The sequence below is a fragment of the Cloeon dipterum genome, chromosome 4, assembly GCF_949628265.1.
Source record: "Cloeon dipterum chromosome 4, ieCloDipt1.1, whole genome shotgun sequence".
Classification (NCBI taxonomy): Eukaryota; Metazoa; Arthropoda; class Insecta; order Ephemeroptera; family Baetidae; genus Cloeon; species Cloeon dipterum.
In genome coordinates, this window is record NC_088789.1 from 24,679,711 (window position 1) to 24,704,000 (window position 24,290).

General features: G+C 38.4%; 1 protein-coding gene across 1 annotated transcript in view; it reads right to left on the minus strand.

Moving 5' to 3' along the window:
- Positions 1 to 24,290, minus strand: part of LOC135942607 (KH domain-containing, RNA-binding, signal transduction-associated protein 2-like) — a 161,965-nt gene that overhangs the window by 37,551 nt on the left and 100,124 nt on the right. The window contains exon 4 of the mRNA XM_065488803.1: positions 22,654 to 22,800. Coding sequence (XP_065344875.1) covers positions 22,654 to 22,800 — 147 coding nt within the window. The remainder of the gene's footprint in view (positions 1 to 22,653; positions 22,801 to 24,290) is intronic.

Here is a 24,290-nt window from a genome sequence, read left to right on the forward strand (position 1 = left end):
AACAGAGAAGTGTATCGATTTTTTGAAAATAAAAAACAAGAGTTGCATAAATAAAATTGCTTTAAAACGAGCAATAAGAAATATCAATGAAATTTTCTTCTGCTTGAAAAATAATCATATCACATGCTTCTAGAATTTTTCCTGCACGATTGAAATTTTAAAATTAAATTTTAGTTTCTTTTACGGATCTATTACTGGCCACTCAATGTCAGAAATGGCAAAAGATGGTTAGTTTAATGGCTCGAAATGCTCAAATAGCTCAACGGTCTGGGAGGCGCATCGGCGCCGACTCGGTTTCCGACTGGTTTTCGCACCTTTCCAGCATTAGAGACAAAAAAAATCCCGTTTCAATGAAATACCTAGGTGCGAGGAGGCAAAAAGACGACCACTTTGGACCCAAGCTCCTCTGCGGAAATATTTCGCATCTCTCAACAAACACAGGTTTAAATTGTTGAATTTATTGTTGCTATTTTCAAGAAAATTCGCGTGTAGTTGATGAGCTATGCACAATTTTTCTGCTCCCTAGCTGAATTCATAGGCTATTCAATTACATACATAAATGATACAGATAGATAGTCAGGGAGGAAATGCAATGAATGCATTTGCATTTATGACACATATAGGCAGATACAATTATTTATGAGCAAATGTGTAATTAAATTTGTCATTAGAGACAGTAATAATTAAAATGATAAAAAATAAGTTAAATTATTGCACAAGTATAAAGTCTGGCATTTTGATTAACTCTGAAGCAGAGATATCTGGCATTTCTATTCATTTTTTAATTTTTAATGTATTATACAAATATTTTTGTTAAATAAATTTTTTTATAGTTTATTAACTTTTATTTTTAGTTAACTTTTCATAATATTTATTTTTAATTTAGTATAATAATAAAACTCTTTAATTTCAATATATAATTTTTTTAATAAATTGGGATAGATGCCACAATTTAGCATATTCAAACCTATATTTAGGATTGATGTATTGGAGCACTTAAATTATTGTTGCGTATATCATGGACGTCATGGTCAGTTCAGAAATATTTGGATGTGAAATTCCAAAGACACACAGTTAATAAGTATTCGGTAAATATTAAAGAAGAGCGAGATGGTTAAAACCCATATTCACCCCTAGCCTTATCAGTGGCTTTTGTATAATTCTCGGTCTGGTCTTATTTCCTTTTGAGCTTACGACTACGAGTGAAGGCTGCATATATTGGGTAATTCTGTGTTTGATATTGATGATAAGAGTCCGGCGGGATGCAGTTCCCGCGGGGCATACAAAGTCGAGCCCGACCCTGTACACGCACGCATGTACTTGTATGCAAACTGGGGCGACAGACACACACGTGCCGTTGGGCTCCCTCGTGTGGTGGCGGCGAGCGGCTGTTTTGCGACTCGTATGAGAGAGACCAAGAGCAGAGAGAGGGTCCTCCATTATTGTATTCGGCGGTCGGCCTGGTCTGGGCCGGCACCCCGCACGATGGATGGGGGTGAGTGGCTGCTGATGGCCACTTTCTCGGCGGCAAACATGCATTATGCAAAATCTGCTGATGTCCACGCCAGACACTTTATGGCGGTGCTTTCGCTGTGTCACTCTCTCTCTCTCTCTCTTTCTCGCAACGACTCCATAAAATGATGAAATAATTTCCTCCGGAGGACGCGCGAGCGGCCAGATACGATCGCAGCCGGCCGTTTTATATGTACGCACTCACGCGACGGAATGGCGTTTCGCGTGTGTAATCCTCTGGGGAAGTGCTCGTTCCGCGGAGAGCGCGACAGCAAAAGCAGTGATTCCGTTTTTTATGCAAATGAAGTGGCTGGACGTAGATTTGATATATATGCGAGCGACATCCATAAAAGTGGAGATGGTTGATGACAATGCAAGGCCGCGTCGCTTCTGCTTGGACACGTTTAGTCACCTATGCCAGCTTCTCCTATATTATATTAAGATTTGCTAGAAAAATATGGAAACTCTAATGGATTCTACTTATATGTCTTAAAAATATTTATGTTTTGTATTTAGATTTTACAGTGAAATATAAAAAAGGAAAGAAAGCGAACACTAATCTGAAAATTTAGCACGAGAACGGGACCATTGAGATTAAGACTTTTTTAGAGGTTTCTCAGATAAAAAAAAGCTATTGCATCTTAAATGTAATGAAAAACAACTATCATTTTCAGGAGCCGGACTTTTATAACAAAAATTAATAATTTTATTTTCTAAAAAAGGGTAAGTAGTTTGCAGTTTCCGTGCTCAAAGTCAAAGGATATAACTTTTGACTTAAAAAACATACACCCACTCAATTTTTCCGATTCAATGAAAGATATGCGGTGATGTAACGAGGAGGAAGACTATTTCATCATTGTCGTCGCTTACAAAATAATATAGAAATTAAAATCAATGCAGATAGCATTTTCAAAAGAGGTGTAATGGACTTGAAGAGGCAACAGAGCTTTGAAACTTGGGCCGCGAGTACTTTGCAGAGATAAAAGGCGAGATGCTGAGTTAAAGAAAAACTAGTTGAAATGAAAAGCAATTACGAGAGGGAGATTGCAACACAGCAAACGAGTTTTTCTTCTATGAAAGGAGCAGCGAACTTGGTCTGCTCTTTCAGCGCCTCATAAAACAACAATAATTATTTCAAGCGCCATTAGCGCGTTGCTGCCTCTGCAACAGCTTCAAACACTAATTATTATTTCTCTCGCCGAGGCCTGAAAACAAGACGCTCGGCCCGATGGCATATGGAAGAGAAAAGCCGCCGCACACCGGCACCGAATTATTCCTTTCACGAATCCCCCGACGCCTTCTTCTAATGCTCTTTAAAATTTAAAATATTAATTACGACGGAAGGCAGAGCAGAGCTCTCGCTGCGGGCCCGGAGATAAATCTTGGCGAAGCTAGAACCGATCGGAAAAGTTGTTTGGCACGAGGAGCTGCCGCTGCGGGAAAACACCGCGCGCGCGTCTCTCCCCCATTCACCAAAACTAACAAAGAGCAGGGCGAAATGCGCTCACACCATTATGTGCTCTCGGCACACACTTCGTCACAGCAGCCCAAGCTTCTAACATCGCTAAAAGCTAACTTGGCCGTGAAATAAGCCCCCAGTGGGACACGATATTCTTCGATTTCTCCCAGTAGTTAACGCGGAAATTATTAGGATATAAATAATGTTAAATTAATCGCATGCGATAAAAATAGTACAGTTTATAACAACTGGGGGCGGATCACGGCAACGCAACCTTGAGAAAAAATGGCAACGCTGGGCATAAGGCAAGCATTGTACAGTGTTTCAAGGTCGATCTAAAAAACGGTGCCGTGATCCGCCCCCTGGAGACCGATTTTGGCGTTTCGGATGATTTTTCAAGTATGACGCTATATTTGCAAAATCCCAAAAACACCCGGAAATTTTCACAAATGACCTTTGGTGACCTTTGACCATCACCTATAGCCTCAAATTTGGTGATCATTCGATCCAGCTTGACGAGAGGAGTTCAACGCATTATTTCTTAACTTTAAAATTGCATCTACTGAAAATTAGTTATTATTACAGTCTTTAAATTCACCAAAAATGTCCCGTAAAACCCACCAAAATAAAAATTTGGGCGAAATACGTTTTGGTTTCTCTTTGAGTTAAGACTGATCGATAGTGAAGTTCGTCAGATTATCTTGACGCCGCTAAAAATCATCATGCGACCCCGTGATTTTTACTCCTACATAAAAGAACAGTTTACTAACTGATTCCACTTTACTTTATTCACGATTCGTGCCCGTTGGCAATACAATAGCAGAATCCTGTAATAAAAACCCCACACTCTAGCAGTGCAGCGGAGCTGTTAGCGTTGACTGCAATGCAATATCCTCTCCAAATCGACGACACACGCGATATCTTTCGGAGTCGTAAAATGAACAATTTCACTTTGTAAAAGCTCCATCGGGGTTAATCCCGGCAGCCGCAATTACATCTCCGCAAAAATCGTTTAAATGGGGGCACAATTAAAAACCACTTGGAGCACCGGTGAGCGCTAATGCGGAGGCAGCGGCAGCGACTGAAGCTAACTTTCAATTTTTTTGCACCTCAATTAAAGAGCACTCACTGGCGGCGAAGCAGCCACCGTGTTCGCTCTCGCTAGCAATGCCAGGCTGTGAAAAATCAGCAGCGAGAGGTAGAGGTAGAGAGCAGCAGCAGGCGCGAAACGTCAAGTTCGCTTTTCGCAGGTGCCGCTTCCCACCAAGAGCCGCCATGCGATAGCATAGTTCTCGTGTCGCTCTCCAAGAACGTGATAATGGCGCTATAATTTGATTCAGCCTAGCACGTGGCCCATCAGGCGAGATTCGCACACACGCTCCCTCCCTCTCTCATTACGTATTCAAATGCACTCGGATATCGGCCACACAGCTCTCAGAAAGCTCAGACGGAAGACAGCACAGCAGCAAAGAGGGTCGAACAGGAGCGATGACAGCAAAAAAAGTTTTGATGAGATGCTGTGAGTGAGGTGTGCGTTTCGCAACTTTTTTGCCTAACAGCGATGAGTGTGGCATACCAAAATGGGTGTCATCGAAAAAAGCAGCTGAATATTTTCACCCCTTTGTCTATCACACATGCTGCACGCTGCAAAACTTTTATTTGGGAGATATTCTTCCCTTTTTTAAAAGTTATTAGAGGCTACAAGACAAAGAACGTTGAATTTGTTTTTCCTATATAACTATAAAATCCTGTTAACTTCGAATCAGCGGGGGCCAGATGTGCGATAAAATTGGTTCCTACTGCGCAGATCTGATGGCGTCTGAATGTGGGAAACAAAAATCTCTCTTTGGATTGCCGTACGAGTGTCAAGAGTTTATTTTTACGGTCTAAAAGACACAATTAGTACAAGTAATGCAAATTATGTCACAATATTGACCAAAACTTGCTTATTTTCGCGCATTTTCCCGTGACCGTTTTTTCCCGCCATACTCCACTGGACGCCATATCTGCGCGTCGCACAAATCTGGCCCCCACTGCTTCGAATAAAATAGTTATTTAAAATAAAATAAGGCTGGCCAGCTATTAGGGAAAAATCATCAGTGTGGAAAATTTTTATTGCACATTCTCGTATTGTACAGCAGTTGAATCGACCCCACAGGCATCATCCTCAGTGCTTTATCTCCAAAATAAAAATTCATAGCCGCAGTGAATTCAGAATCAGTGAAAATGCCTCCAAATATTTTATAAAAATATTCTACTTTTTAAAAATTATATTTTAAACTAAAAACCTTTAATTGTTGATCTTGACCTAGTAAAATAAAATCTTTACAAACTTTATTTGACGTAAAAAGTTATTTCAATTGAAGTTTAGTTTAAAACGATTTACTTCAATTGCATCCAAGATAGGGTAAATTTCGTGTAGCAAAAAAAATTAAAATCCAAAACTCAAAATGTTGGTGCAAAAATAAGATAGGCATCTAAATGTTCTGTTACAAATAATACATTTTTTTGCTAGTCATTTTCCATAATTCCAAAAGGTAATTTCCTAGAAGGAAACAACACCATCTTGAGATCACGGGGGTGATTTCTCACAGTGAGAGGCTGCGGAACGCTCCAACAGGATCTTGATTCTGCAGTTCTCTCTCTCTCTCGTCGTGAAGACTGCAGCAAATAAAGCACTTAAACCGGCGTCAGCGCACAAGTTAAATGGGGCCTGCCTACTTTCGCCAGTGATAAACGTTCAATTTGCGCTGGTGCACGCGGAGAGTGTGTTAGCAAGTTACTCTCCAGCAACTTTGGTAAACAGGGGTCCAACGGAAATTCCAGCAATTTACTGCACAATTCCTTCAATTTGTTCTGCGCGCGCCTTACTACTTTCTCCAGCAGCGTGGCAGCAGCAGGGAGACGCGTCACCATGCCTTTTGCCCCATTGTCTGCTGGCAGGAGATGTGCTCACAACCGGTGCCTAACTAGCTCCATAAATAAGTCACACTTCACTTCACTGGCCCGCGGCTCCGGGAAATAACAGCCAGGCGGGAAAGTCTCACTGCTAAAAAGGAATCCGGTCCTTTAGAGGATTTTTTTATCTGAGTGTAGTGTGACACAGCCCGCTACTTGATACTGCAAACGTAGGCAAGTTCAGACAGTGAAATATTATTTATTTATTAATTAACCAATCTCCAGCTTATATATAGTTGCAATAAAATTAAATTAGTTACCCGAAAACCTTCTATTGTAATAGGACAAGCGCTAAAAATATGTTCTTCCGAAAAAAAGTAAATTTTGAACTTGAAATATATTCATGAATATTAGGTCACAGTATGCACACAGTGGATTTATTTTTAAAATGGAAAATAATTTAAATTAATTTAAATCTTTGAATCCAATTATCAGATAATCATGTTGATAGTTTGATTCATAATCTTAACATTGTGCAACATTCAAATTAGGACCTAGTAACAAACAAAACTTCAGTAATGGTTTGTCAACGATTTTTGTTTGATTTTGATTCTCCTTAAAGATGTCGCTCGTGATCTTTCCAACAATTGGAAAATATTAATTAATAAAAAGGCCTTTTGACGCATTAAAACCGAATATCAAATAGAAAGACAGTGCTCGCCACCTGATTAGTATGCACATTTTTGGGAAATTTTCAGAAATTTAAATTATTCTTTGGTTTTTGCAGCCACGACATTTTTTTTCAGGGAAATTTGACCAAGATAAAAATTAATATGAAAGATGATTTTGAAATGCAATATTTTTGTGTCCATTTTACAACCCTCATTTTATATTTAATTTCAATAAACAACAAACCTTCTACCCATTTTTAGGAATATGTTGTTAAAAAAAATATAATGGAAAATATATCGATCCCTTTTTATATTATGCGCTGCAATGAAAAGAAAGTTATTATCTTCAGCGAGGCAAAAGGTACTAAAAGAATTTCTCATCAAACCAAATTATATCAGGGGGTGAAAAAGAAAGCTGTATATAGTTTCAGTATATACACGTGGAAGAAAACGACGGGCGCTCCTTAATTGCCACAACTCGTTTAACGAGGCGGCGGTTCCAATAAAAAGCAAAAGTCTCGACCGTTTGGTCCGCCGGCCGCGCGCATTATGCCCGCCTGGTTATTACGGTCTCTTCTTCTCTTTGTCTCCCTCCGTGTCTCGCTCTCGTCGCGCTGGACGGAATATGTCAGTGTGAAGGGATGGCGGCGATAAAGCAGAAAAATGTGCTCACATTAATGTCCAGTTTATAGTTTTTGCGCCCTCTCGCCGCTCAAAAATAAATTACGCCTCGGAATTTGGCCCCGGTGCTCATTTTTCAATGTTGATGAGCCGCATTTATTTTTATGAAATGACGAGAGAGAGAGGGAAAAAGAAGCGTGGCGTGCGGCAGCTAGCGTGGCTCGGATTACGGATGTTGCACCTCGCTCAGCCCCGGCACGTGTTGTTTGCCCGGTTACGTTAGATTAACAAGCGCGCACGTTTCTCCGAATGAATTATACCACACGGCACAAAAACTGACACTCCGAATTATTTCCTCGCAAATTGACACGACGGAACAAACGCTGATTTGACCGATGGAATTGCGTGCGTGATGCAGTGCTGCTAGTTTTCTGCGAACGCACAATTCCAATCCTTCAAGGAACTTTTGCTGCTGGATGTGACGGTTTTTTTCCTACTGTCTGTCTCGAGGCACGACATCGGCCTTATTCGTGCTTGGGATGGAGTTCGAGTACTCTCTACTTTGCTTCTATGTTTCCAGGATTTGCGACAAAGCTTTCTTATGAGTCGATTTTCTTTGCTCCTTTTTTACAGAGACGGTTGAGAAGATTTCATGACGGCTCTAACCATAGACCCTCTATATCGTCCTGCAATTTCTGTACATTTTCCCCACATTAACTGACTCTTATTGCGGAGAAGGAAATATTTTCATGGCTTTCTTTTCCAGGCAGTAAAAAATTAATACTTTCAAGAATTTCCATAGCATGGGTTTTAGCAGAAATGCCAAAAGGATTTAATAACCATTATATTCGAAAGTAGTAGAAATTCAGGCCACGCACTGTCAACAAAATATGCAGTGCGGAGAGCACTTGTTTATTACAATTGTATTCTTCTGCCTTTCATTTGAAACTGTTGCGTATGCAAAGATGGAAGAAATAATGGATTACGAGGGAAAATGCGTGCATCATCATTTTCATTTAATATCTTGAAGAATGGATCAAATAAAACAGAATGTTTCCGATTCAGCATAGTTCTCATGACCAACGAGAAACAATTTTTGAATTCGCATATTTGTATTACTTTCTCCAGGCTTCCTAAGGGAGAAATCAAATTTAAAATAATATGACGTATTCATTTTTTTTATAAAATATTGAAGCATTTAATGAAGTACTACGAAATAATGGACCTTTAATAAGCAGGAAATATTTAAGATTAAGTTGTTTAAGACTGTTGCAAAATAAACTAAAAAGAGATATAATGATTTAATAACTGCGCTCGAAAACAAATAATACATAACGTTCCGGGCACCAACTAATATTAACTATGTTATCCAAAATTTTGGTAAAATACGCAAATTTCCCCATTGTTTATTTTTTACTCTTTTTACCGAAATAAATTTTGATTTTAATTTATTTCTTTTCTATATTTTTTTAAATTAAAAATATAAGTGTGGCTTGAGCCCATATTTGCTTCAATTATTGTTGGTTTTTAGTCTACTTATACATTGTTTATTTTAAAAAAGTTACATAAAAAATCGGGATTATGTTTTGTCATTCATGAGATACGTGATTTAAATCTGTAAAAAATATTCCTAAAACAATTTCCAAATTCATGCATGAAACTCTGTGAATGCTAAGTAAAAGCAGTATTTCAACCTCTGAAAAGCAACATATTTTTTAGTAATTCCCGTCACATTAGGGAAAAACCAGCGATCATTCTAGAATTATTTAAATTGTTATTTTTTTAAATCGACTGAAAACTCATGGAAAACGTGTCTTGTAGTTTTCATATATGACTAGGGCTGTGAAAAAATATGATTTTTTTCCAGGATATAGTCGTCTTTTTAGACGGGATTTTTGACCAAAACATCACTTATAGACTTTTTTATCGGATTTAGACGTTTTTGGACTATTCTAAGTTACGTTCAAATGACTTCAAGTGATGGTCCCACAACGAATTTTAGCTCATAAATTAAGTTTATTAAAAAATAATAGTCAATCGTACAAATTTCACAGCCTTATATACAATTGTTGTTTTTCCCCTTCCTGCGTTCACCCATTTTTTAAATTAATTAATTACTCAAAGAACTAAGTCAATCCACTAATATCGTAGTAAGTATAATAAATTATGAGATTATATCTGATCAGCTGGCAGCCACTGCTCAAATCCTTCAATCCGGACGAATAATTATGGTAATTGCAAAACCGTATACAACTTCAAAGAACTTGAAGCTTCTAACTCCCTTGCAGTGCAGAAACATAATCGTGGGATTGCCGAGTGTTTCGTTGATGATTTGCATAATGGGAGGCACTTTGGTACGCTAGCTGGAAACATACTCAAAGTGCCGTTCGGCTTTAATTCTATCTCAGCATAATTGCTTAAATAAACGAAACGGTCTCCAAGGGGCAGAGCATTATACGCGCAGCCGTGCGGAAAGGGGCTGACGGCCAGTCCAACGAGAAACGATTTATGGGTCCTGCGGGCAAGGAGCTGCCGCGCGCGCGGGACGGATGTCGGTCACCTGTACACGCTGTCGCTCCTTCCCTCCCTTCCTTCAAATGGCTAACCAATTTTCTAATTGCGCCCGGCCGACACGAATAATCCATTACCGACTTTGCAGGAGTGCGCGCGCCATTCGTTCATCTTTGTTTTGATGCCGGCTATAGGCGCCATGGGATATTACCCGCCAGATAAAACTTTCAGTCCGATAAAGTTTGAGCGGCAGGCGCTCTGTTGATTTGGAATGAACTCCGACCGACGGCTTATGTTTGTGTAACACCAGCTTTTTGCTCTCTCGCTCTCTCGGTCAGCCTGATCAGATCGATGTGCGTGAATGGTGGTGGCTTTAAAGTGGATTGATAGAGCGATAAATTTAAATGATTTGAATTGCAGAATACCAGGAAGCAGTCGATCGAGTTTATTGTTTTCTGTGCAATATTCAATCCATGTATATGTTATGAATTTCAGATTGCTGTCGATTTCTTTCTGATCTTTCAACCGTCACGGGACCACCAAATAAACAAGAATCATGCAGGTTTTAGTAAAAGTCTCAGCCGCGAGATTTAATGCGGTGGCTGGCGGGATAAGGGTTCACCAATTTTGCAGTGCGCAAAAATGCACCAAATGCACAAAACCCACCAGATTTGGATTTTTCCGAATTTAACCCGAAGAAAATTATATTTCGCACGAAAAAAGCCAGGAATTTTGGAAAAATACGATAAGAGTTGAAATTTTCGATCTTTTGGTAAAACCAGTGGCTTAAATATTGATTTTGTAAAACCCCTATTTTTGGTCATCCATTATGGGATTTTTTTTATTTTCCATAGGAATGCACAAATTTCTGAAAACCCCCGCAAAAAACAATTTTTTGCAATGCAGTGGGTTTTTCCGGAAAAAATGCGGGTTTTTGCGAACCCTGGGCGCGATCGGCTTAGCCGAATTTTTTGCCCGACGGCGGCTCGCCATTATCACCGGCGGTTGACAATATTTTAGAAGTGAGGTTTGATAGTGTTTAACGGCCCAAAGTGCTGGAAGATATTTTTTCTCCTGCTTTTTTTAAATTTTTAACCCTTTTTCACCGGCGGCTGGCGTGGCTGGCGCAGCTTATTGTTAGCTAGATTCACGGTGGCTGACGGCTGCCCACGTAATCCAAATTTTGCTGCCTGGCGTTGCGCAACGCTGCTGGCTGATTGTGAGACCTCCAGCTTTTATCCATTTAAATAATTAGTCACAAAACCATCGTGAGTTTGCTAAAAGGGCTAAAAGCGTTAAACATTATTATTATATAGGTTTGTCAATATTGAAGGGGATGAAAGTAAAAAATTGTCAGCTTGTGACCACAGATAAATTATTTCTTACAAGGAAAGTGCAATATTTGTCCCGATAATTTTAATGTTTACTTTCATAAAAGTTTAAAACCATAATTTTCCTTCCCTCCAAGACGAATTCCTTGTTAAGAGAGAGGTCAGTGAGTTGAGCACCGTTCAAACAGCGTTATTATATATTTTCACGGTGTAGAAGACCAAAAACGATTCGATTGGCCAACAAAAACGCGTCACCCTCCGCCACGTGAAAATATATCTCTTTATTAAGTTTCTCAAAATGCCCTTAAAATTGCGTTAAAGTGGTAATTAATGTCAATCCTAATGAATTGCTGACTGAATAACCTTCCAAGTTTCACAGCTAGGAAGGCACTTAACGCCGTATTTCTCACTTACAGTGGAAGTGACATTGCTTATTGGTGGAACACAAGAGAATTAAATTTCCAATCCATATAAGCGTATGTGAATCGCATATCTGCAGCATGCAATTAACTTCTACTCTGCAAAAGCGAAGGTTTTACTCAAAAGGAGCGTTCCAATGCAAGGGCTTCCTGCTCTTCCAAACAATATAATACGTCTAAGAGTGTGTCATAAAACACATTCTCAGAAATGTTGCAGCGCTGACTGACTTTGCGACTCCAACAACAAAGTTACTTCTGCAATGGAGCACGCATAATGTCATCTCGAAACGTCACATAATGTTTTTGACACAAACTTGATGAACAAGTTTCCATGCCGTGCATGCGTGGCAGGCAGGCGACTTGCCACCCCGGCACTTTGTTTCCCAAAACTTCTTGCTGGAGCCGCGAGGCCAGAAGAATGGCACACATTATTACTCGACGCGAAAATTGGTGGCCCCGCAGCAAGTTGCTCTGATTGAAGAGAGAGCCTGCGTGCGTGTGTATGTGTGCCTGCATGCGTTCTCGTCAACGTGCGCGTTAAATTTTAATGAAGCTCGTAGCCAAATTAAGCAGTTCAGAATGCCGTTGGGCAAAATATTCATCAAGTAGCTTAGCTCTCTCTCTCTGTACTCTAAACATGGCGCCGCGCCTTTCAAGTAAGCACGCGTTTCGTCTACGTTGTTTGGTCTGCGTGTGTGGCGCGCGTATGCACACAAACATGTGTGTATGTGTGAGCTCGTTATATGCAAATTTCCTTTGAGCCATAAAAGCAACCAACCAGTTGGTTGAAGTAATGCGTGTATTGTAGCTGCCGAGCTGCGCGTCACTTCCCATTATGAATAGATTAATGCACGCCTATCTATTAAAGAGAGAATCGATACTGCATGCCAAAACGCCGAAATTTATTGTTCCCAAATGCATAAACCAAATCCTGATGGGTATTTTGAAATTCACCAGTGAAACCACCTGAATTTAACCGTAAATTAAAATCAGGAGGTACTCATTCATCTCCCTACAAGTGTGATATTATTTTACAAAGCAATAACTGATTAAAATAAATGGGTGAAAACTGTAAAATGCATATAAATTTCAGCAAACAAATAAAAATAAAATCAGAGCATGTTTTAACTAAAACTGATAATGTAATTTGCTTAATAGGCTAATTTAATATACCCTCGAACAAAAAATGATAAGTTGTACGTGAAAATCCGCAAACATTCCATAGACTTTTAACCGATTTTCCAAATATTTGATGTTTTGTCAATGCTACTCTAGTAAATTTAAAAAAAGTGATATGCGGGCATCATATTAACTGAAAGTTTGCCACAGACATGCTACTGTTGATTTTTTGCAAGCCATAGGGATGGTCCACGTCCACGGAGAATCAACGAAGATCTTTCCGCGTTGTGATATTTCACACGATTTTAATGAAAAAGTCAAATAAACTTGTTTTGAAGGAGCTAATAATTCATTTACTGACAATTTAGACAATATTTAAAGATTTTTAAAAACGCAATCTGCTGATTTTGGAGATTATCCAAAATCTATAAAAAATAATTTTTCAAAAATCAAATTTGAATATATCTGCTAAAAAATGGACAAAAATTAAAAGGGGGCGACGTTTTACCATAGAGCTTTCTGAAAAGAATGCCAAAATAATATGTTGGAACTCAACCACGTAAAATCCACAAACCTGGATTCGTGGACGCACTGGACCTTTAAAATATCTACAATTTTTGTACATTTTAAAAAATTTAGAAAAGTCTTTCAGCTTATGTACAAAGCTTCTTTGAGGAAATTTCCAAGCATCAAGAGCCTATAAATCTACTGATATTGAAGAACCCGTCTTCAAAGGAATGTTTCATCGGAGCAAGCTTCAGTGAGTCTTCTTGGAAGCGATTGATGCTTACAAAAGATTAGTTTGTTTATCATTCCCACAACATACATCTTCCATCCCTTTTTGTAAATGAATTAACTCTAAGCAAATAGTCCTTTGTATTATAAATATTAAATCCTTCTAAGCGATAATATTTGCCAAAAGTAAAATTGTAAGCAAAAACCCTTTGACCAAAAAAATGATCAACATTTTGCAGGACCTAACGTATCAGCAAAAATTTTTCCACCACCAAAATATAGCAGTTTGGGAAACGCGCAGGCCGTATTCTCTTGCGGTATAAACGAATTGACATACATATACGCAGGAGGGTTTCGGCAAAGAGCACGAAATCTTCTTTTCGCACTCACCGCATTGAACGAGAAAATAAACACGCCAAAATACACTTTCTGTGTCGCAGCCCTGCGAGCGCTTATATGTGTGGGGGCGTTTGTTTGCATTCATTTCTGCTCTGCCAGACGCAACACAAACAAAATGTTACCAGTTTCGCAAGCCGCAACCAGAAAAGCAGCCTAAATGGCATTTGCCACGATTCGATTTACTAGCTGACGGTGCCATTAAAACTTGGAATTCGCGCTCTGAACCTGTGGTTTTAGCAAAAAGCAATATCCCCCCTCGACTAAGCGGGAATTTTCGGAATAATACGGGGTATTTCCAGGCTTTTGTTAGTTTTGTCAGTGGAGGAGTTTTTTTTAAATCTGAATAAAAGCAAACAGTATGCAACCCCTTTTCCAAACCATCAAAAAAACGTATTTATCGGAAAAGATTTAATCTGTTTTACCCCCCTATGGATTTATTTTATTTTTTTAAGGGAATGTGTTCCCCCTAGTCCCCAGCAGGAATCGCACTACAGTCAACAGATATAAAGGTGAGTTTAGACAGTATCAGTTACGTCGGAAGTGTCAGACAATTTTGCCTGACGAAAATGTCATTTTTTGGTGACTTAGACTTCAGAAAAAATTGTTTTATTAATATTTAGAAGCCAATCTAATCAATAACAATGTACTCGAATTGATTTATACACATTTCGTTAATCTTTGATGGTTTAAAACAATTATTCATTGAATTGAATGCGAATATTTTAAGATTTTTGAATTTTTTTCATTATTTAAACATTATTTTAACAAACTTAAAAATTTTTCGGCTTGAAATTTCAGTTGGTTTCAACAAAAATTGAATAACTCAAAATTTAATAGTAATATAATTAACTATTCAAAAATTAATATTTTGAGAGGCTATGTACATAATATACATAAATGTACATATACAAAATTGCGCATTTCAACAGTCTTTCTCGGCAATAATAAATGGATTTGAGCGAGCTCCAAATTTGATGTTAAAAATGATTTTAAGTTTCACTCCAAAGTTTGAAGATTGCGTGATTTATGCTCCATTTGCTATCAAAAAATCAGACTCAAAAAACAAAATAGTATACTGTCTTGAGTTCCCAACTGTAAAAACCAGGATAATTTAACACGCATTTTATTTGGGTACAAATTTAGATTCGAAATTATTTTTATTGTGGATCAGCCCCTTACATTCACATCCAGAACACAACAAAAATTTATGGTTATTATACCATTTAGTTTGCATGAATATTTAATTATGCACTTGAGGTTGACAGCGCAAATGAACAAATAAAACTAATCTAATCACATTTTTGAAACTCCATCTCAAGCAGTATTTTTTAAAATAATCAGAAAGCACAGTGGGCCGTTTGAAATTTTTAAAAATTACGATCTCTTAATTTTAAAGTCAGTTAATAGCATTTTTCCCAAAGAATTTGCGTTGATATAAGCGTAAAATATAAATTTATTCAAAATGGTACATCAAAAAACTGGAGTAAATAATAAAATTCAAATATCTCTAATAAAACAAAATTAAATTTACAAATTTTTAATATAATGTATATTTAATAAATTTTAATCGTTTTCCCTCTATCAATGTCCCTGCTATCGTTCCAAATCGTGGACCAACTCAATGATTTTTCGTTCAGAGCACGATCTCTTATACCGAGGCTTTCGACTGCGAAAAGTCACCACCATTTGTAAGGTGCCAAAATCAAAAGGAACCGTGACCCGTGGAATGATTTTTCTTCGCAGCGCGCGCCTACGCAAAGACGAGAGTGAGCGGGCGTGTCGGGGCGCATCTGGCATCTGGGAGGACGGAAACGGTGCCCACGGCTAAGAAGCGGCGAGAAGAAAGAAGGTCAGGTGAGTTAGCGACACTTGACTGATTGTGCAGTGTCAATAGGGCCAGCCGAGAAGCGAGCCAAAGACCAGAGAGGTATACCAGGCCGGCCGGCCTCAAAGCACACTCAGTTTGCGAGTCAACGTGCATTCACGCCGGTGTTTATCGCCGTGTTTTCGCCCCTTACCAACGTCAGTCTGTATAATTATATACGTATATGTACATGTACCGAGAGCGCCGAGTGAAATATCACGGCGCTCCTCCATCCACCCTCTCTCTCTCTCTCTCTCTCTCTCTCTGTGCATTCTTGCAGACTAATTAACGCGCGCTGCTTTTCTCGAGCCAGCCAGCCCGCCGCTCGCGCTTGTTTGCCAAAGACTTGTGGCGTGCGTTGCTTTTAATCCGCAAAGCACGCGGCAAAATATTCCGCTGATGATGATGATGGTGGTGGTGGTGCTGTCGGCAACCGCGTACTTTACGAGCGAGCTCTCGCCGATTTTGCGGGGCCCACCTGCCGTCATGTCGGTTGGAAAATGCATTAAACTTGCCTTTTGTTGCGGCAACCAGACTGCACTCAAAGTTTTGCTTGTCAGTTTTTCTCTCTTTGTCTAGTTTGTAGACGCTATTATTTTGTGTATACAGTTGAGCTATTTTAAAAACAAAGTACTACAAAAAAAATGGTCTTGAGAGCTTTTTAGGTCGCAGACAGTGCCTAATACTTCAAGCGGTTATTCATTCATTTAATTCGTAAATAGTTTCATTCTCTTCAAAATAATTTTTCCATGCAAGCTAATTTATAAGTCACCCACTTCTATACTTTTCCAGAAATGCAGATATGTTTTCCAACGGTAAAATTAACATAAATTGTTGGAGAATTCAATGATTTCAAGTAATTGGTTTCATCACAGCGTAGAAAAAAATAAAAGGGTTATTATAGGCTGATTAAATTACTAATTTTTACAAGAAAGATTGCGACATTGTAGCGGTTACTGCCACTTATACTGGCGTAAATCTAGTTTGAATCATTTGGTTACAACGCAAACCTCAGCATCTTGAATGTGCAATTATTCCTTATAAAAAATATTTATATTTTCTAGAACCATTTATGATTTGATAATTTCAATAAAATATCTTTTAAATACCAAAATCGAATAAAAATACAATTTTCAACGTGCAATCTCCGATGTTTCTGCTTTTTAAAATAATAACCTTGTTTTTAGGGAAAATATTTCATGGGCATACCTTTTTTCTAATAGTATGGCAGCAGTTGTAACTGCAGTTAGAAAGGCACAATGGAACATGTTCCTTCTAGGATTTTTAACTTGTCAATTTGTGTTACTGTAGAGCTTAAATTTGTTTGATCTGGAATATCGTTTTGAGAAGAGGTATGGCTATCCAAGGCCAAAACAGTAGGGTCTAAGCAGATATGAAGGATATAAATGTGAGTTATTTTTTATTAAAATTCCACTCTCATAATAGAATTAGGCAATACCACTAAGAGTATAGATCCATTCCTATTGATTACTAGTTTCGAGGATTTTTGCATAGCAAAAATGGTCTTTATCAGACTGGGCCAATCATTAACATCTAAAGTATGATTTTCTATTCGTTATTTAAACTTTTCCCTGGCATGAACATTTTAATTAAATGTTAGATTAAAACTTTTTTGTTTGTTAAAAAAATAACATTCAATTTTTAAACTATAAATTAGTTAATAATTTCAAATTTAAGCTACTTTTATTATTTTCTTCAATGTATTATATTTTTATTTCTTTAATTAATTGCTTTATCAAATTTAAAATTTTTGTACGTTTTGAATTTTTATTTGCCTTTATGTTAAATAAAATTTTAGATCAAATATATAATTATCAGGCTTCTATTACTTAAATCCAATTTTGAAATATCATCTCACTGGTTAGGGTTCCTTGTTGCGTTAGAGTTCGATTGTAAAATTTCAGATGACAAAATACTCTTTAGAATAGGCAAGCTAAAAAAGTTCCTCGCAAAAGCTGTTCCTCAGCAGCCATGATTCACATGGGTGGCGAGCGTTCTCTGGAGAAATTACCCTGGACCTGTGCCGCATGTGTGTGGGGCTGGTGTGTCGAGGAGGAGCTGCACGCCTAACAAAGTGCCTAATTAAAAAGTCAACACAGGGTTCGGCTCAAATAAGCCACAAGTCACGTGAATATTTAATTTGGTTCTTGTCGAGCTAGGCGAAGTTGCTGCTGCGCCGCACGCATTTGAAAGCAGCCAGTCGGCTGGTCGTCCAGCTGAAGTACAGCTATAGTATAGTGTAGTGTAGTATAGGGGCAATAAGTAGGCAGGCAACCCTGGCGGCACGTCGCACACTGCATACAAGTGTGTGTATTTACCACGCGCGCAGCTAGGCAACTTTTTACTTTGCGAACGACGCTCGCTCGCACGCACACACTCACGCTGCACTGGCGATACATTTCTCCAGCTCGCTTTTCTTAACACCGCCGCTGGTAATTAGAAACTTTTAACGAGTGCCGGTGTGGAGTATGCTAATTAGCCAGTTAGCGGCCTCGGGGAAGTAGTAAAATATTATTCAGCGCGCGCCAGAGAGAGAGAGACGACGACGACGAGGCGTCGATCGCGCCGCGCCTAATTTAATGAAAGCAACGAAAAGCGGGTGCTTGATGCGCGAATCCGCCGCTTTCGCGAAGCACCATCCGATTTTCGCGTATAATATGAAAGAGAAGCCTTGAGGATTAAATATTTCCCCCGCGGCTATTAATTATTGGCCCAAGAGGAATTTGCATTTTGTGATAAAACATGACGTATAACATATACACTCGTTGCTTTTAGGCACACATAGAGAAGCAGCTGATCAGCTCGATTCAGGTAAAGATAATTTCCTAAATTGTACTAAATTTAAAACAAACCATTGAATTGTTTGGAAAAAATACCCATAATTAGTATTACCCATGTTTAAATTCAGCGGGGTCCAGATTCGTGCTACGCGCAGATACGGCGTCCGGTGGAGTATGGCGCGAAAAAACGGTCACGTGAAATTGCGCAAAAACAAGTTTTGGTCAATACTGTGCCATAATTTGCATTACTTATACTAATTGTGTCTTTTGGATCGTAAAAACAAACTCTTGACACTCGTACGGCAATCTAAAGAACTTTTTGTTTCCCACATTCAGTCGCCATGTTGGATCTGCGCAGTGGGAACCAATTTTATCGCACATCTGGACCCCGCTATTTAAATTTAGCTTTCAGTACAAAAGAAAATCTCATTGTAAAGAACCCGAAATTTGTAAATGAACTGTGCCGCAATCTGTTGGCAGGTTTTAAAATTGGTGAATTTTAATCTGCACTGAAGCTGTCTAAATATTAACGGCTATGATCGATCGTGTCTAAAAAACACATCCCTACAATAAATCACGATCTAAAGATTAGAATAAGCCAAGGATTTCCAGCCTATCATATTGCTTTTAAAAAAGATTATCGAACACCCAGCTGAATTTGTGTCTCAGGCAGGGGAATCGGATGCTATCTAGACACTTAAAAAGGCCGCGTATCTCCGTCAGCCGCGCAGCATTCAAAATGAAAAGTAAGAGGCACCCACATATAAACCGTCGTTTTCATTTTATCCACCGGAGAAAAAGAAAAAGCGAAAGAGAAGGGAAACGCCGCGGCATCACATTGTGTTGCCAAAATGCAGCGCAGGAAATAAAAAGACAGACGGTGGAGCAGAGAGAAGCACCATTTACATGTATTGAATAATACGGTATATATATTTAGAGGGGAAGAGAAATAAATTGCCATACATATCCGCCTGACAAAGACTTTATTTCCATCTATGCGGCAGTGAATTATCATGTGGCCGTATACCTGCGCCCGCCGCGATTGCCCAAATGTATTTTTATTGCCCGCTCGGCGGATGAAAAATGGCGCATTATTTTCTCAGCCGCTCGAATTTATCATGCACTGAACGTAAATATACACGGTCCGTTTAGGGGAAATGGGTGGGATGCCTATTTGGTCCAAAAGAACGAAGTCCTCACGGGTATTATTTTTCTGTCCATTATACAATCAATTTTTTTTTTAATAAAAGTTCGTTTGAAAAGGGACTCGACCGACTGTTTTTCGGAAGGAAATAATTTAGTAAAATTTTGAGCCGAATAAGAAGCGAAAATTTTAATTTCAATTTATTTTTTTTATTTCACTATCTAAAAAAAGGATCAGCAGGTTGAGAGCGTATTTCATTTTTGTGGAGTTCCTTGAATTAAAGAAAATTGAATATTTTAATCAAATTTTAGAACCAAAAATTGTCAGTGTTTTGACCAGTGGCTGACCACAAATACAAAGTTTTTGCCGTTTTTACTAATTTCTCAAGCCTTCCAAGCACAAAAAATTCTAGAATATCAGAACTCAGAATATTTTTGTTTTTTCAGGACTAACTTTTGCCAGTTTGGAAATATTGGTAGCTTGAGAGAGATGCAAAAATTGTGACGGTATAATTTCAATAATTTAGAGAGGATTTGGCAAAAAATCCTTTTAATCGGATTCAAAGTGCCTCTTATTTTAAAAAAGAATTTCATTCGTGGTTTTTTTGTCAAAAGGAAGGAACTTGATGAAGGTCTTTTTTAACTCAAACGATTTCTCCACAAAAAAATATAGTTCCAAAGGGCAAAAAACAATTTTAGATTGCTAATTGGACCGTTTGTTCCTGAATGCAGGTGAAAAATGTTCTTCTCTGCCTTCCAATTAATTTCAAGACGAATTCCAATTTTTGGTGCTGAGCCAAATGCCAGATCAACTCTCGGACAAAATATTGTGATCCAGTTTTTTTCCAAAGAAAGCAATATTGATGCTGCAGGGTATTTTTGGCAAAGGTCGCCTTTCTAAGCCCATTTCCGGCCTATTTATACTGGAGGTGCGCTGGCCCTCGGTATCGGTATCCATCGTGTTGTCTCCAGTCGGCCGAGAAATGAGATCCAGCGTTCGCCCCCCTATCCTCCCGTCCGTGGATGCCGAGGTAATGAAGGCTGCGTCGGATAATTGGATATTTTATGGGCGAACGTCAGCGGCGAATTCCTTTTAGCCGTCATTATTAAGTCGGTGATTAGTGCTGCCAAAAGATGAGGAGCACGTGCGGATAAAAAGAGATGGAGAGGAACCGAGCCGCTCTTGTCAAAGTGACTGACTCGAGCGGGACTGCCGTATTTTTTCTTTCCTTCTTTCGCGGATCAGCACTTTTCCTTGAGCGCGCTTTTATCATCTCATCTTGTGAGTTGGCAAGAAAAATTGAGGTGTATCATAGGGAAACAAAGGAGCTGACAGGTGAAACGAGAGAGAAAGAATTCTCTGTCTTTTGACATCCACAAATTTCCGATATGCTCGTCGTAAAAAATTTGCCCGAGAAGTTTGCGGGCAGGGAAGGAGAAGAAAAATGTCATTATTTTCTTCCACAAAGCCAGGGCTCAGGAAGACAACAAAAATACATACGAGATTCTCGGATATTTCTTTTAAGAAAAATATGTCAGGCAAATTTTGATGAAGGATTTATGAAGTTTGAAAGAAAGTTTGAAGCTGAAAGAGAAAATCAGAGGCTCAGACTTCATGAACATATATTTCGAGTTTTTGCATGTTTCAGTTTGAACTAAGGTTCATTTCATATAAAAGAGAGCTGATTGTATTGTAAGGAATAAAAACTAAATTATTAAAAATGAAATATATACTAGCTAAAATCACAAAACAGTCATATTTCTGGAAAAATCTGTAAAAATAATTAGTGGGGAAGATACAAGTATTCGATTTCCATAATTAAAAAATAAATTCAGAAATTTCTTAAATATTTCCTTAGCGAAAATAATAATCCAATAACTGTTAAAAAGAGTGATTTTAGCACACATGGAGAGGATTGCATGTAAAAATGATTTCAAATTTTAGGGCTTAAAAGTTAAAAACATAATAATTGATACCAAGAATGGAAAAATCCTGCAAATTGTAATTTCTTAACAAAAACTCACCGCCTGGGGAAAAGGCTTTTTAATCCTCTCGATAGCATAAAATTAATCAAGTGTGATCCAATTGACACCAACTAATCTGGTTGAAAAATGCGTGAAATCGGTGAATTTACAAATACGTTCAATTTTAGGGGCACAAAAACACCAGGTTTTTTATATTCGCTCAAAAATTAAATTAGGAAAAATGTGATATATCACATTTTGATTGCCTCAAATTTTATTCATGTATTTTTCGATATGCCTAGATTTTTTTAAAGCTTGACTCAATTTTTTTATCCATGTTCTTCACCTTTGACCTACGAATTTAGTCAGCATGGCAGGACGTGAGTTTTATAAATTATTTTAGATACCAATTAATTGTTTCGATTTTCCTCTACAATCCGCCCGAAACATTCAATTGACTTTATTATTTCGCAATTTTGTCCTGAAATTTCCATGTGGGCCGAATTTCATCAAAATCCGATACCGTTTTCAACAAAGTGCCTATATTCTGGATCCTATACGTCCTCAAAAATTAGGAAAAATACCTTAATTGTTAGAAAACTTTCGAAAATTCTGATTTCATTCAATTAGAATACAAAATTAAAAACAGGTCTTTAACTCTAATGGAACACACGGGCAATGTCCATCAGAAAAAACCCAGTAGCTATGGACTTGTTTTTGGCTAAAATCGCTAGCAAGATTATCAAACCAAAAAAAACAAGAGGTTTTTTTGCACTCGCCTCACAAAGGGGGCGTGCCGTTTGTGACGTCATTCACAACTGGGGGGGCGTGCCCGACTTTCGGCGGCCGATTTAGGCCACTTCGGCTCTGAATATTTTGGTTTCATTGGTGCCAAAAAATCGGCAAAAAAATCTTGTTTTTTTTTTGTTTGATAATCTTGCTAGCGATTTTGGCCAAAAACAAGTCCATACCATCTTAGCTGCAAACTGCCTGACCGGTAAAGCAAAAAAACCACTCGGTTTAAAACCCCCATTGATTTTAAATCAAACCCCCAGAAAACATGCTTTTATCTTGGTATTCTAGTACATCAATATGGATTCGTGTCATCGCAAATTTAATCATGCCTATGCAAAGGCCGCTTTTCCATTTTGCGGGGAGATCAAACATGAGATAGGGTTGAGGGAGGCGGAGAGCCTTTTACTCACCGGAACTAGAAACCTGCGGATCTCAGCCAAGGCGTAGGCGATTCTGGCGTGCGCCTCTGCTGGCGGCGCAAAAGCTGTCACTTCGACGTGCAGGTCGTCGTTGAGGTGCGAAAATTTTGGGTCGTTGGACGCTCTCAGTTCCTCCTCCTGCGAAAATACACACAGAAGCCGTGTGTTTATTCTGGTCTGACCTTTGTGCCGGCAAAAAAGGCAGCAAGCCGAGCGAAACAAGCCGATGATTGTTCATGCAATAAGGGGGGCCCGGCAACAATAATAATTGTGCGCGCCAGATGAATCGTCGGACGCTTTTGAGCAGCGCCGCGTTCGCCATTGTTTTTGCCGCTTGCATTTCAATTAATCGCCCGCGGGCCCCACTCACCCTCCCGCACGCCAACCCGCTCCTTCCTCTGCGTGCACTCAAAGACCCTTCTCGCTATCCAGTTCTCTCTCTCTCTCTGTTTGTGTACGTTGTCGGAACTCGATTTTGGCTGGCCAACCGCTGCAGGCCAGCGGGAAAACGGCCGCAAAACGGACACCAAGAAATTAGGACGCAGCTTTTTATCTCGTTCCCGCTACGCCTGTCCGGCTGAAGCAAAAAGATGTTTCCTGCCAAGATTAAATGCAAGCGGCTTTAAGGGCGAATGCGAGAAGATGACGATGGCGTTTTAACACATCAAATTAATAAATAGTTTATATAAGGATCTCATTTTTATTAGTTTTTAATTAACAGTAACGTTGGTGACTGGGAATAATTTTTATGATTGTTAGAAAATTGAGTGGTTATAGAAGTTTATATCTTTTTAAAACTAAATTTATAAAATTAATATTTTTTGAATTATTTTTTATTGCTAGTTAAGAGTTTCAAATAAAATAACAAACATCTAAAATAAAAAAATAAAACTATAATATAATTTAATAAAAATAAAACAACAATTGTAATTTATTTATATTTATATGAAATTTTTATATTACAAAATGCATTTTTTGTTGCTTTGTAATAAATGAAATTAATTTTCTGATTTAATTTTTTAGCTGCATATCTTCAGGAATAATTTTTGTGTTAGGGAGATCTTGTTGCAAAATGCATAAATCGATCCCTTAATATTGAATTAGAGCAAAAATTAACCCATTCGGCAATTTTTTAGGTAACTGACCTGCAAAGTTCGAATGATTTTTAAATGGCGAGTTGTGTTTTTCTTTATTTTTTTTTATAACAAACGGTTTCCCCAAAAAGTTTCGAACAGCGTAGGATAGATCTCGACGAGAAGAATCAAAATCAGCAAAGAGAAAATTGTTAAGTGCCACAAATATAGGAGAAATTCGAGACAATGGGCCAAATTAAAATTTTAATTTTACCAATGTGCCCAGTTGATTGTTACAAATTGTTGAAAAATTGATAAAAACTAACAATTTGATCAACTCTTATTCCGATAATTTTCAATTGTCAACCCTAGGTCGATCAAATTAGAGGAAAAGGGAAAGAGATCTGATGATGACGTCAGGATCCCCGAAAGAAGGGAGTTTGATGTGGGGAAATACCGTTGTTTGCAGTGATTCTGACGTAATCTTCTTTAAACTCTTTAGGTCTATCCACTAGAAAATTTTGTTTTATGATATAGGTGGGAATTGCTTTGATC